The 15663-nt window shown below is 36.7% G+C and overlaps 1 protein-coding gene across 2 annotated transcripts in view; it reads left to right on the top strand.

Annotated features, from left to right (window-relative positions):
- The window catches only part of LOC589644 (basement membrane-specific heparan sulfate proteoglycan core protein), a 124496-nt gene that overhangs the window by 104076 nt on the left and 4757 nt on the right, over window positions 1–15663 (top strand). Inside the window, exons 62-76 of one of the 2 annotated variants that reach the window (XM_030987078.1) lie at window positions 109–222; window positions 811–1004; window positions 1900–2038; window positions 2623–2841; window positions 3574–3669; window positions 4720–4779; window positions 9646–9867; window positions 10255–10499; window positions 11239–11413; window positions 11976–12110; window positions 12761–12842; window positions 13223–13301; window positions 13730–13800; window positions 14404–14487; window positions 14799–14902. In XM_030987078.1, the coding sequence (XP_030842938.1) occupies window positions 109–222; window positions 811–1004; window positions 1900–2038; window positions 2623–2841; window positions 3574–3669; window positions 4720–4779; window positions 9646–9867; window positions 10255–10499; window positions 11239–11413; window positions 11976–12110; window positions 12761–12842; window positions 13223–13301; window positions 13730–13800; window positions 14404–14487; window positions 14799–14902 (2019 nt within the window). The remainder of the gene's footprint in view (window positions 1–108; window positions 223–810; window positions 1005–1899; window positions 2039–2622; window positions 2842–3573; window positions 3670–4719; window positions 4780–9645; window positions 9868–10254; window positions 10500–11238; window positions 11414–11975; window positions 12111–12760; window positions 12843–13222; window positions 13302–13729; window positions 13801–14403; window positions 14488–14798; window positions 14903–15663) is intronic. The other variant, XM_030987077.1, reaches the window with a different exon arrangement.

Below are 15663 nucleotides of genomic sequence, written 5' to 3'. Positions count from 1 at the left end.
TTATCCTTATTTTAAAGATATTGATTTCATCTGAATATTTACTTGTATATTCCAACTCAAAGGATCATCTGCAAGTATTTAACTGACCCATCTTGTGTCTATTTCTAGAGCTGATTCCGTACTTTGTTCAGATGCCCCAGTCCTACATTGGTTATCCTCGACTCACCAACGCCTACAGAGAGTTTGAGATTCAGGTTTCCATCAAACCTGAAAGCCCTGAAGGTAGATCTAATGATTGAAAATTGTTTGTCATATTCATCTTGTTTTGTATTTGTATTCTGTATGTTATTCCTTGTTAACTGAGCAGCTTGAGCTCTTTTCCGCATGTTAAGTATTTCTTTTAAATGCCAATAAACCAATTTGATCGATTGATCAATCAATCAGTCAGTCAGTCAGGCAGTCAGTCCTTGATGCCATATTTTATTTCACCCCTATCTATTCAGTAGCCTAGCTACAGTATTTAAAATACAATATATTCAAAAGCAAAAATGTTAGTATTTTAGATTTTTCATAAAATCCACATCAAGAACATGAAGTCTCCTTGATAATAGAATATATTATTAATGTGAATCAACATTTTATGCCTTTTAAAATAACTTTAAAAAAATATTTTCAAAGATGCTAGCGGCTATCCATAATTTTTAAGTCCAACTTAGAGATAAAATCAACTTAGGATCTTTGTGAAACACCCCCCAGGTAATATAAGTGTGCCTTGAGCACCTTGAATAGTGGATATGAGCACTATGAAATATCCTATATTATATTATTATTACTATTATTATTTTCCACTTCTGTTTCTTCTTCCCCCAGGTCTGATTTTATACAACGGTCAGAGTGTTGACGGGACTGGGGACTTCTTCTCCTTCGGTCTCCATCGAGGGTACGCTGAGTTCAGGTATGAGCTCGGAGCAGGAACCACCCTCATTAGGAGTGACCGCCCCCTGGAGCTGGGTCAGTGGCACACGGTCGGCATCAGGAGGAACATGACCAGAGGATACCTACAGGTAATGGCAAGGCATTAATCTTCTTTGCCACACTCGACCCAGGCGAGGGAAAGGGTACCTGGCAGGAATTAATCCCTTTAAATGCTGGAGCACTGTAATAATTAATGCACCTCGTAATAGAATTTCTAGATAGACGGCGCTATAGAAATGCTTATAATTATTATTATTACTATTATTAATATAACTCTTACAACAAGGTTCACAGCTGTCATGAAAATCAGGGAAAACTGGAAGATCTGTTCCTTTTTTTTCCATTCAAGGAAATAAGAGGGAATGAGAAAAATTACACAAATCAGGAAAACTAATTAGGCGGTTTTATTCATCTAAATGTGAATGGTTAGTCTCACCAGTTTTGTCTCAATGTTCAAATGATAGATATACTCTCTGGAAGACTGACAATGGTCGCATTTTAAGGTATAAAATGCCTTGAAACTCCATGAGGGAAAACTTAAGGAACAATTAAGGAATTTTTCATGAATTTCTGGCAATCCTTTACAAACCAGTCCACATATCTTATTTTCCCTAATATAAAAGAAAAATTGTCGAAGTTTCTATGGTTGTTGTTAGAAACAAAATGTTGTTCAAAGTTTTCAGTAGATGCATAAAGCAGTAACTTGTTTGGGCATCTTTGGTGCATGGACATATGAAATTTCATGAAAGAGGAAAACTTCTCTTGAAGCTTCTTCTTTTCGAGTCGCTACGCCACAACATTTACAATTTGAAACTCAAACTGGCCTCTGTTCTGTGGCTATCTTGCATAAAGATAAAGATCTCAAATACTAACTAAGAAGGAACCCCCTCTTCCTGTTTACCGGTTTTAAAATGAGAATTGATGAGAAATTGGCCTATTGTGAAACCATGTATGCATTGGATTGGATTTCTATGTTCTTGACAGGTGGATGATCTGCCTGAGGTAGAAGGTAGAGCCCAAGGGAACTTCCAAGGCCTGGATCTGGTCCAGGACCTGTATCTCGGTGGTGTTCCTAACTTTGATGAGATCCCAAGTACGGCAGGCTTCACAACAGGATTCATTGGTAAGAAGAATATTGCCTTCATGTATTATGAGATAAACTGAAGGACACAGAATATTGCTAATTTGGAAAATGAAAGCTGATTAATTTAACCCTTTGAAATTGCCTACAAACACTTTCATGCTGTGGCATATCCCATCAACAAAAATGTGAGAGATTTATTAGAGGAAGATATAAGAGAAAGACTAAGAGTAAGATATTGGAGTAAGATATTAAGAGTAAAAATTGAGAGTAAGATATTAGAGTATCTGGCTTCATACCAGTAAGATATTAAAGCTGATCAATTTAACAGTTTAAAATTTCCTACAAACACTTGCCAATTCAAATATAAACAAAAAATAGAAGGACGTATTAGAGGAAGATATTAGAGTAAGGTATTAGAGTAAGAATAGAGTAAGGTATTGACAGTCAGATATTTGAGTCAGATATTAGAGTATCTAGCTTCACCCAGGTAGAATCGTTAGGCTTGGAGAAGTGCCATAAAGGAAATGAAAAATGCAACTTCACACTGTGGGAAAAACATACCGTAAACATTGATGACAATGATTTTAATAATTCAAATCACTCTCCCTGCTTCTCCCTATCAGGTTGTGTTAGTCAGCTGATAGTGGACAGGAGAGAGTTGGTCCTTGACAGTGCCCGTACCAGGGTCGGTGTGGAGCAGTGCCCTACGTGCGAGGTCAACCCCTGTGCTAATGGAGGAGTGTGTGAGGAGGCGAGGGCCGAGCAGGGGTACCGCTGCCGTTGCCCCTTCGGCTTCACCGGCACCAACTGCGAAGAAGTGGCTAACTATAGATGTGTACCAGGTGGGTATAGCTGTAATAAAAGCTATTTATTATTTATTCATAGATGCTTTGCAATATCTCTGATCAAAATACATGCAAATGCACGGTATGGAAAGGCCCAAATTCACAAAGGAGGTTTAAATCTAACCCATGGTTTAGATCTTCATTTACATAACCCATGGTCTAGAATTAGCGCAAAATAAGCGCGACACAGTCAAAGGTCAAATATTAGACACGCGCAAGGCAAGGTAAGCTTATTTTGCGCTAATTTTTAAACCATGTGTTATGTAAATGAGGGTTTAAACCGCCTTTGTGAATTCGGCCAATACGTTTATGTAGTTTATACGTGTGTACTTATATTACTTTTTTCATGTTCATGTATTAATAATGGATAATTGCGGTTGCATTAATTAGTGAAGATGTCAAACATCCTGTGTGCATCAATATTAAAGTGAAGAAGGTTTAGCTGAGATTATTTCACACTCATCGTGACTTCACACATTACAGTAATTGCCTTCAATAAATAAATGCATGTACTTCAGAACGGTCATTATTTTAGTCTTACCCATTGGCAATTTTTTTAAGCTCCTCATGGTGACTAAGGTTAGAAATAGTAAAGGTGTACATAGATGTTCACTCTATGATTTAGATATGGTTTTCCAACAGTGCATTGAAGTATAAAATATGTAACCTCAACCTTTGACCTTTGACATCTGTGTTTGACCTCTGATATCTGTATTTGACCTTGTGTAGGAATCTGTGGAGAAGGTCAGTGTGTGGAATCATCTGGACTTTCAGGCTACATCTGCCACTGCCCTGTAGGACGAACAGGGACCAGGTGTGAGCTAGGTAAGAACGCTTTAACGCTGCATGTTTCTAGTGGTGTGCTCCATCGTAGCTTAATTACCAACTCAATGTAGTCTTAGAACGATTTGTACCAGTGCATGATTACTTCTTTCCATGAAACAGGGCCTTGTTTCACACAACTTGTTATCATTAACAAGTTACAATATCTGTTATAAGCTACTGAAATACTGGCATTTGATTGGCTAACGGCAAATTTGCCATAGAAATTTAGCATTTGCTATTGATAACAAGTTTTATGAAACAGAGCCCAGTTATGTGTGGCAACCATGTGATACGGTTACCTTTACTACCTGTCGATCCAGGCCACCATGTTATTAAAAACACTTATTAAAAACAATTTTTTCTCTTAATATATGTGTAGTTTGTTTCCTTGATAAATCGGGCATGTATCCAACTTCCATGGGATGTGAAGTTGATGATAGAGCTAGCTTTCCCTTTTTCTTGAACAAACAAACGTTTGGTCCAAACACATTGTACGACATTCAAATTTGGGGGCAGGATTTGGCGCTAACGGTGTGAGTAGGGTAAACATTGTTTTTATTTAGTGGGGGAAATGACTTCTTACAGAAACCAACCAATTTTTATGGTACGTCTCGATGAACCACTATAAACTTTGGAATGAACATGCCATTTGAAAATAGAATATTATCCGATTGGGGGTGGGATGGGAGGTGGGGGGGGGGGTGCCTACAATGACTGTTAATGTTGGGAACCTTTCAGATAATCTGTTTTTCATCATTATGTACTGCATGATTATAATTGCATGCTTATTCAAAGTTCCATTTGTTGGAAGATATATATTTCTTGTATGAATATGTAATTGATGTAATCACTTACTGTTTAAAACATAAAATACAGAATGGAACAGGGTCATCAGATTGAGTGCATTGTCTTAAAAACAACTTTTTCAAACTTGTTCTACAGTTTAGTCGTTCAAGTATATGAACATATATGTTAGCAAGTGTTGTATATCATTTTATGTTGATACTCATTTAAATATCACTGAATATTCATGTTTATCCCATCAACCAGCGGGCGACACTTCAGGCTCGTCGCACGACAACAACAACGACAGGCTGCTTGCCGATCATGGTATAACTTGCCTTCTCTTTCTGACGAATGAAACAAATCAAAATAAAACCAAACTTATATGATTTTATTTGCACCTTTTCTTGACAGATTTTTTTTTTCCTTTGCTGCAAACTGATGCGTTTTGTATCCTGCACTGTGTTCCAATAACTTGTTATGTTGCTCTCCTTGTGAAACATGTACTGAAAACGGCTTTCCCATTCGTGTCTCAACCACTGATCTCTGTTAATGAGAATGGATAGCTCACAGCTCCATGCACCTGAAGCCCCTGCACCACCATTTTGCTACTCCACCGAATACCATGAACAGTCATTGGTTTCCGAAGTGTCATTCTGCCAATGTGCAGTTTCGTTATTCTGGTCATGCATAAATTGGGAGTAGCAAAATGGCTGTGTGGTGACCTCGTCTGTGTGGATAGACTGATGAGCAATCCATGCTTATGAGATCAGTGGTATCAACTGAGTGCTCATTACTTCTCTATTCCCCTGTTCATTTCAAACACTTCTTCACCTGAATCACATATAAATTTCTTTTCTTCATTTTATTATTTATCCAGTCGTGAACAATCATGCATTCATAGACTCAAAATAAACATACGTTTAAAAAAAAAATTGATCAAAGTTTCAAGGAACATGAAATCTTGAACATTTTACAATTATTGAATCAAAATGTAAAACAATCAATGTAACCTTTTTAGACATGAAAATGCTACAAATTGGATGATGGACCTTAAAAAGAACTTATGAACAAGGAAGGCAACATACATTCCATCGATGTTGGGATCGATTTATTGTGGGAATTCATGGCATTCATCCTTTAACAAACTTTCTAATCATTGCAGAGGTTTCACTGTGTATATAATCCACCATCAACTCATATCATAATGGTCCATGGTTCCAGTTCATTGTTTTATTTTTTACAGTTTTGCTGATCATCATTTCAAACATCTGGACAAAACACAAATTTCTATTCCAGTTTTGGACAGTATGAGACACTTACGATAATTCCCTGATTTGTTGTTGTTGCAATTTTATCAATTTTATTTTACTGTTTTGGCTATATTTGTATTAGTCCTTAATATTAGCCTTAATCTGTGACTTCCTGTTTTGTACAAGAAAGCGACTTTCACATGTACTGTACACTAATTGTACGCTAATTATATTGCAGGCCTAATGTACCCCCCGGCAGTAAATTGATGAGATTAATTTGTAGACATAACATTCCCCTTACTCAAATGAACTTGTGAAATCCTAAAACTGAGCAACATATATATACTCACAAATATAACACCCTGTGATAAAACACTAAATTTTATATGTTTATGAAATGTAAATGAGCTTTTGTTTTCATTAATTGTGATGTTTTATCATGTTTTATTGTTTTATTTCTAATAATGTTTATTTTGGTTGTTAAATCATAGTATTTACTCTTTGGTTTGTTTTTGTTGTTGTGCTTTTGTTGCTGTTGCCTATATTTAGTCATTTACATGGAAGGATAATTCAGGGAGAGTGTAGGTGTTTAATTTTGGTTTGTTTGCATGACTTGTTTTTTAATGTTTTAATGGTTTCCTAAACAATTCGCTCAACAGAGGGCAACTTTATTTTTCTTTGTTGGTATATGCCTATATATCACTCATTCATTTATCCTTATTGCAGTGTTGTTTTTAATACTAAGTTTGAGTTTGTTCTTTTGTTTAAATACTTCCACATACATTCTTATTTTGTTTTACGTGATCTATATTTTAAAATGTTATTGATTTACCATATTTTTATCAGTGGGAAAATGAGCCATATATAAGAAACACAAGGTTTTTTTAAATGAAGGCCCTTTTTTAAAATAAGAATGAAAAAGACTTGTGATGCATTATCAGTTTTAGGTACAATAATGACATAGTTATATTAGATTTGTAGGATACTTATTTAAAATGTAATATATCTTATTTTTGTGTCCCTAATAATGCACTAAATCAGCATGAATAACAAAACAAAAAATAATATATCTTTTTCTGATAATTTTATTTAACATGCTCCCTATTTTAAAATGCTCCCTAAACTCCCAAAAGTAATTCCAGAGCAAAAAAATAAAAAAAATAATGGCTGTCCAAACTGGAGACCTGTAATACAGTATTTCCAAAAGCTATTAGTGTATACATAACTTTAGTCAATTTTAAAAGCGTTAAAAAACCTTCAAATTTTTGATAACCAGCTTATATATTTTTGTAGCTTAATTTGGCTGTGTACGTAAAGAAATTATATTTGTTTCATGTAGCAGCAAGGCATTTGTTTGTGCTGTTCACCAACTAAATTGTTTGAGATTATTATGTTTAATGGAGTTATTTGTGATCCTCCTATCCCGTAACCCCAAGAATTGCTTTAAAAAAAAAAAAATTAAAAAAAATGAATTGCTATGCGACTGCAGTATGTCTATCCAAAATTACGAAAAATAGATTGATATCTTGTTTTTTTTCCTCATATTGATACAGTTAATTCCAAAGTATAAAAAGTTTCTCCAAATCTCCATCTATTAAGGTGCAAAATGAGAAAAAATTTAGGGATTTAAAAACAGAGATTTCATACATCTATGCTTGCCATATTTCTAAGGCAACTTCTTTGTGTTTATGGAAGGATGATCACATTGTTTCTGTTGCGATTGTTTCATATTCTTTTATCCAACTTCTGTTCCTATGTTTTTAGTTTGTTTCAAGCATCCCACCCTTCAAATACGTTTTTACATCCTTGTTTTGTTTTTGTAGTACTTCATAATTTCCCCCAAACTTTGTGCAGCCGAGGCCAGCTTCATGTTTACACGCAGAGTGCATGCCCGCCTAGCCCATCCAACGCAGCTCTAATATCTTATTATTTTCTCATTTTCAAATATCCAAATGCAGATTCTTCTCCTTGTTTTTTCTTCATATATATGTACCGCTTTCACTTTTCAAAAACGAGATGGACATAATGTCATCTCTATACGTTTTATATGATTTAAGATTGTACAATATTATTTATGCATCTTAAGGCTTAAACACGCATCGGGCTGTAAACTGCTTTAAAATGAAAACTGCCGTGAATGAAAATGATATAAAAACAGTGCGCTAATTCTTTATCTCATCTGATAACACAGGATCATAGATTATGTTTCAGGGTTATTGTGGTGCAGAGCTCTTGCACATATCTTTTACCGCCACAGCATAACTCTTGCCGTTGATCTGCACGCTGAGTTATACCGCTGCAGTTTGTTTAAAGCAGTTTACCGCCCCATGTCTGAATGGGCCTTGATTTTTAAAGTATTCACAGTATAAATTATGTTATTCTTCTTATTGCTCATCTTGGGTCATTCACATTGGGTGGTATCATCCTGGATTTTTTTTTTCTTCCTGCAAATCTTCATCGGCTGGTTTGGGATGGTGTATCAATGGTTTCATATAGTATAATTTCCATATTGCATGTTGCCCAGTTCAGACATGAAAGATAACTTCAGTGCAGAGGTATACTCTCTATAAAGGGGAGAATACATGTATTTACAAGTACATGTGCATTCCACGTTAACGAGTTTCAAGGAAAATTTCAGGAAATTATATTTGAAAAATAATAAAGTACACCATGTGTAAATAGAAATATAAGTTTACTTTGATTAAATTTCTTTTTCATTGATAGAAAATAAAATCTTTAAAACAAGGGTAAAATTGAGACACATTCTCCTTCCTTGCCGATTTTCTATTTTGGTACAAAATTAGAAGGTGATATTTTTGTCATGTATTTTGCTAAATGAAGAAAAAGGGTCAGGAGTCTGAACTGGGTTACATTTTCATTAAACTTTGGGAAATTGGCATCTGGCGTTATCACTCATCCATGCAACTTGTTTCAAACTCTGTGCAGGAAATTTTCTGAGTAGTATTTTCCCAAAACCTCTCTGTTACAAAGAAAATGCAGGAATAGTGCACACAGTTTTATTCCTTACTCTTACATTACATTTTTCTCATTACTTTTATATGCAGATTGATTTAAAAAAAAAGGATCATATATCTATTGCAAATTTTTTACTTTCAAACATATTTGTTTTCTTCGTTACCGGTATACACTTCTTCAGAATTTATTGGCCAAGCACCTTTTCATAACTTTTCTTTTTCCTTTTTTGAAATAAAAATTGTTAGAAACTTTAATAGATTCATTTATTGAAATTGCATTGACAAAATGAGCCTCATTTTCCACCGCCTGAATGCATTTGACAAGAATATGACATTATTTCTTCTGAGGTTGTTCCATTTTTTTCAAAGCTCTTTATTGAAGACTTATGCCTGCAAGTCATTTCGTTTGCTCTCCCAAACTAAAAGTTTTTAGCATTATTCATCGTTATTATATCTTTTAATATCGTTTATTTGGCAAATCGAAATATAAAAGAAAGAAGTACAATACTTTATACTGAGAGGATAAAAAGATGACCCCTTAAGGATACTGATAAGGTTGCCAGGGGTTAGGCAAGAAAACTGAATCTACAAATTCTTAAGGTGGTATTCTCGAAAGCGGACTAAATGGTTTAATCCACCAACTAAGTATGGAATGCCAAGTGTCCATATGAATATGTTTTTGAATAATTTAATCTGTCACTAAATTAAACAAAAATGTAATAAAATAATTAATAAACAAAAATATAACTATGGTATAATTATGTTATCATGGTAATTAGGAACATACCAAATTATTCAAAAATATATCTATATGGACACTTGGCATTCCATACTTAGTCGGTGGATTAAACAATGGACTCAAGTTAGTCCGCTTTCGAGAATACCACCCTTAAAGTGCTGCATACATGTACCATTTCAATTCATATCCTAATGCAAACCAAAACAAAAATCATTTGATTTTAAAGGTGTCCCGATTGAAGACCCATCTTTCCTAGGAGACTCCTACCTCTCCTATCCTGGACTGACGTCCAACCATCGTCAGGTCCAGATCGCTATGATGTTCAAGGCCAGGTCTATAGAGGACAGTCTGCTCCTCTTCAATGGACAGGGTCTGAGGGGAAAAGGCGATTACATCTCGCTCTTCATGAAAGACGGAAAGCTGGTCTTCCAGTATGATAGCGGAAGCGGTATGTCACTGTTCTAATCTTTCATGAAAGTTTTTTTTAACAAACAATATTAAACCCTCAACAGGCTAAATAATAGAATAGACAATGCAGGGAAAAAATACATGGGGGCTCAGGGCTAATTTGCCCCCGACATGCCAATAAAGAGCCCCCAAAGGTCATAAAAGAGCACCAAAAATTTGCATAGAGTTCAATGCAAAAAAAAATAAAATTAAAGAGTGTTTTTTTTCAGGCAAGCAAGCTTGAAAAATAGCCCCAAAACTTTTTAAATATTTTTTTCCCTGGAACAATGGGGCATCGATTATAAGTAGGTAGTTGTTAATCATAGTAGAGGTGGAAATTGTGATTGTATTGGCGTTACTCGATGTCCAAAACCTCCCCACCCTACAGGTGCAGCAATTATTGAAAGCACCAAGACAATGGAAGCTGAGCGATGGTATACCATCGTGGCCGAACGCAACCTCCAGGACGGCTCACTCCAGGTGGACGACACTGAGGCGGTCAAGGGACGATCGCCAGGCAGCAGCCGAGGCTTGAACCTCAGACTGCCTCTCTATCTTGGAGGCATTGATAAGTTTGAAGAGGTGCCCCAGAGGCTTGGAGTCACCAAGGGCTTTGATGGCTGCATTACAGAGGTGAGATTAAGTGCACAATAGAATGGGGGAATCTTGCTTAAAGGGGGTATAACATGGAAATAGACGGAAAGTCTCCTACTTACGCTTCGGTTTCACGTATGTAGCACACATGAATACTGCGGTCACGTCATCCATAGTCGTATTATACCCTATTGGCCCCGAGTCAGGCCACGGGAAAGACGCACAGTCTTGTCATGCTATACCCCCTTTAAGTTTTTTTGCATTTGGGACCTGAAAAAATGTAGAAATACAGTGGAAGCATTCCTAAGCCCTGGTGAAAAATGCATTCAGTCAGACTTAAATATTGTCATCATTTCTATTATACAGCTGTTAGCTACTACATTGTGTTTTGGTTTTGACAGCCCAGGGGCCTGTTCTTTTACTTCTTCCTGAGGCATCCCTTCATTTAGAATGGACTTTGGCAGATTATCATTTATTTGCTGCCTTTGCTGCTCTGTGAAATTTTCATTAGGCTCTGAGTGAGGCCGTCTTTACCAGTAATTGTCACTTCTAAACCTATCAAATATTTCAAATTACAACATGAAAAACTAAATTAGATGGAACAACAGTCAATGTTACAGTGTACTTTTAAGCTAAAATAAAGGCCTATTTAGTCTGTTTGGAGCTGGAAGACACAAGTTAATCCCCTTCTAGCTTTTAGCAGATGACGCATATGCACATATATTGACTAATGTATTGACCAATACATTTACTAATAATTTCAATGAATGTCCTTCAGGTGGAGATTGATGGTGAACCATTGGATCTGGTAGAAGGAGCCAGTGCCAGTAATAACATAGAGGACTGTGGAGAGAATCTACTGTGTCAGAAGGGAGAGTGTCTGAATGGAGCGACTTGTACTCCTACTCCGGATAACCTGGAGTATTCCTGTACCTGTGCTCCTGGATTTACAGGTAAGAATGCTGAATTCAGTTCAGCGTGGTTTGGCCTTGAATGGTTCAGTTCAGTTCCGTACAGTTCAGTTCAGTTCAGTTCAGTTCAGTTCAGTTAAGTTTATATCAGTTCAGTACAGTTCAGTTCAGTTAAGTTCAATTCAGTTCAGTTCAGTTCAGTTCGGATCAGTTCAGCTCAGTTCAATTCAGTTCAGGTCAGTCCAGTTCAGATCATCAGTTCAGTTCAGGACAGGTCACTCTCAGTTCAATTCAATTCAGTTCAAAACTGTTAAATGAAATTCACGTCTGTTCAATTAAGTTCAGTTCAGTTTAGTTTAATGCAGTTCATTTCAGTGCAGTTCAGATCAGTTCACTTAAGTTTATTTAAGTTCATTTCAAGTTACTGTAGTACAGATCTCTTCATTTCTGTTTATTTCACTTAACTACATGAACATTTTAGTACAGTGTAGTTACAATTTCATTTAGTTATTAAAGTTCATAGGCAATTTAATTCAATGATCTCCTTCTTAATTACAACGCAGAATACCAAGGTGTACATATTCTTCCTCTCTATTCATCTCAGGTCGTCATTGTGAATCTGAGGTTGGTTCATGTAATGTTGAGCAACCGTGTAAGAACGGAGGTCGCTGTGAACCTGTTGATGGGGGTTACATCTGTCTCTGTACGCTAGGCTTCTCAGGAAATATGTGTGAAAATGGTGAGTGCTACAGAATTTCTCTTTTAAGGCTACCAATCACCAACATTTATTTTGTTTTATATGTTACAGGTTCCATGTGGCTATACAAGTCTGAGCTTCAAATATTACTTCTTTAAAGCCTCACTGCACTACCTACAGCTACTTGCGCCCTCTGCATAGCAAACAATGCCTGATCTTCTTTTTCTTATGTTAATTGAGAGCTGATTGGAAGAGATAACCACCTGTCATTATCCTTGCCGGGAGGTCTAATCCCCTCTGGCCAAACTTGTGCAGACAGGCTTTAAAGGGATACTGCACATTTAAATACACTCTCAGGTCTCAGTGAACATTAAAGCGATTTGTGATTAGACTATTCAACACATCAATACACGATCGCTTTAGATAAGGCCCCTGTGGAGCCCACATCAGACTTGAGTTCTGTTTACCCTGTGGACATGTATCTCTCTTTCTTCTGCTTAATTTTTTCTTCTTCTGTCTTTTTGCTCTATCCATCTTTCTTGATGCCTTTAATTGTATAATCTGCCCTTTTTTGTCCATGATGTGGTGTCCCTCTCCCTCTCTTTTCTTCTTCTTCACTCCCCCTCTCTGTGTGTGTCTTTCTAATGAGTAGTTTCTTCTTATATCTCTCTCTCTCCCTCTCCCTCACACAGTTGAGCGGTTCAGCTACAGTGTTGCCCTAGGTCAAGCTAGCTACCTAAAGCTTCCCAAGACAGTCATACCAAGAGGAAGGGGGTAAGTGATATCCTTTTTTTTGGGGGGGGGGGGGGGAGGGGGTGGGCGGGCGGTCCTGCAAGGAGCTCAGATAGGGGATAATCATTCAGAATCTATAACCATTCCTCCCTAGTAGTAATAATTGGTCCATTTATATAGGGCAGCTATTATGCGAATACACCCTACTGCGCCTAATACAAATCATCATGTTATTACCCCAACTTTAGTTTAGCTGCCATACAGGCGCTAAAGCATTCAAGGAATTTCTTCCTTCCGGGTACCCATTTACCTCACCTGGGTGTAGTATGGCAAACGTAGATTAATATATTCAAGATACATTTGGAAGAATATGGTGTCATTAGGTCTCTATAAAATTATTTTGTTTTTGTTTCTTTGTACAGGAGCAGTGCTATAACAGAGATCTTTAGCTTTAGCATAGCTACAGATTCAACAGATGGTCTCCTACTGTGGCAGGGAGTGGTAAGTATTATTTTCCTTTAACTTTTTAAAAATTAAAGCAGTTATATAGCCTCAATAGTGAATGAGCCTTTTGATACAAAAAATACAAATGAAGAGCCACTAAAAAGTGCAATAAAATGACATATAACACCAGTTCTGAAGTTCATGTGTGATGATTGGAATCCTACAGCAAACTTAAATAATGCACCAGGGACTATTATTACCTGTTATTTCATTGTTCTGCCTTGTTTCTGATTTTGGTTATTAATCACAAATTATCATATTTTATATTGTGCTTTTACCTAAACACCCTGTTAATCTTTTTTTATACATAAACATGTACATGGGCTTTTATTACATGTATATTAAAAAAAACTATAACATATGGATGTATGATGAGATAATAAAGAGATGTAACTATTTCAAGCATTTTCCTTTTTTTTTTGTAGCCTGAAGGATCTGCTGGTGAGAGGCAAGATTTCATTGCTGTTGGTCTTCAAGATGGATACATTGTATTCAGGTAAGATTTGCTTTTCAACACTCGAATGGATTACAAAGATGATGAAGAATGAACAGAAGAAGAGAAGGAGATGGAAGGGAAAAGGAAAGGAAGAAGAAGAGGATGAGGATGAGGATGAGGATGAGGATGAGGATGAGGATGAGGATGAGGATGAGGAAGAGGAAGAGGAAGAGGAAGAGGAAGAGGAAGAGGAAGAGGAAGAGGAAGAGGAAGAGGAAGAGGAAGAGGAAGAGGAAGAGGAAGAGGGTGAGGGTGAGGGTGAGGGTGATGGTGAGGGTGAGGGTGAGGGTGAGGGTGAGAATGAGAATGAGAATGAGAATGAGAATGAGAATGAGAATGAGAATGAGGAAGAGGAAGAAGAAGTTGAAGCGATTGTGAAGGAGGAAGTTGGAAGAGGATGGGGAAAAAAGAGGAAGTAGGATAAAGACCGAGAAGAGGGAGGAGGAGGACATGACAATCGATTTCAAAATATCTAAAAGTATAGAGAAGTCTATTTTTTGTAGCACTGTGAACATTGTCAAATTGGTTTACCTGTACATTCACTTGTCTTTGGGGTCTTCGTGTATCATAATGCCTCATCATTATTATTATCTTTTGATATAGCTATCAGCTTGGAAGTGGGGAAGCCAACATTGCATCAACTGTCAGGATTGATGATGGAGTAGAGCATAACATCACCATCACAAGGTAAGAACAGGCTTGACACCATTTAAATGTCTGTGTTTATGATATTACTATTAATCTATGATTGAACTCTTGTACGACCGGCGTGCATACATATATTTGGAGATAGATGCCAGCATGAAATGATGAGAGGGTTTGCTTAATAAAGGTCTTTTAAAAAAATGTTCTAATATATTTTAAGTTTAGTAAAATATATCTGATGTCATCTATCCTTGTTAAGCTATTTGTCCTTTAGGGCACTGCTCTTTCTCTATTAAAGCCATCACACCTCATATGAATAGAGTGGTGACCATTTCTTTACCTCCTTCTTGCAGGCAAGGGCGTGATGGTACTCTACTAGTGGATGAAGATGATGTGGTGACCGGCCAGTCTGCAGGTGTTCTTAGGATGTTGAATGTCAAAGGAGCTCTATTCTTAGGTAAGAAACCAGAGATTGAGATCGTAGCGATAGAGAAAAGAATCAGAAGTGTCCTCATGCATTTTAGCAACTGGATACCCTGTAAGAAGAGTGGGTTTCAGTTCGATACTGCTTGTAAGTATCGGCTTGCATGGTGATGTAGATATACAGTAGGATTACGGTTGCACCATGTGAGAGAGGGGGGAGGATTGGGGAGTCCTGAAAAGGACTGTTGGTAATCTTTCTATCTTGAGTGTGTGTGTAGTCCTGAAAGGACAGTTGGTAATCTTTTTTTGAGCTTATAGTTCTAGAGAGAACTACAGCGCCGGTTGGAGAGGATGGGTAGTAGGAGGGGGTTTGATTGCAAAAATTTGATACACCAAATGGCTTGTTCTTGTATAATGGAACGTTTAGTTTACTGGCATAGATTTTTATTACGGTGTGAATAAATGGCAAGTGGGGATAGTCCCATATTTGTTTTATACATGTAAGATATGAAATATTTAAGTGTGAATGTACATGTATTACACTTTAATAGGTAACTATGTCATCAAAAAGAAACTCCTGCTATTCGATGCATCATAATATGTGAACAGGCATTTAGACACCCTACTTCTATTGTCATATCCAAACGCACCCCAAATTTTTTTCTTGAGTGTATGATTGTGGACAGTATTTGAAAGCTTGTGAAGAATAGGTAACATGCTGTATTAATTTTTTTAGAAGGGGGTCATCAAATTGTCAAGTTAGTATAGTTGAACTACATGGTCTTATTGCTTGAT

The sequence above is a fragment of the Strongylocentrotus purpuratus genome, unplaced genomic scaffold (assembly GCF_000002235.5).
Source record: "Strongylocentrotus purpuratus isolate Spur 01 unplaced genomic scaffold, Spur_5.0 spur5_scaffold_16, whole genome shotgun sequence".
NCBI lineage: Eukaryota > Metazoa > Echinodermata > Echinoidea > Camarodonta > Strongylocentrotidae > Strongylocentrotus > Strongylocentrotus purpuratus.
The sequence above is the reverse complement of the archived record's forward strand: the minus strand, read 5'-3'. Positions and strand labels throughout refer to the sequence as shown.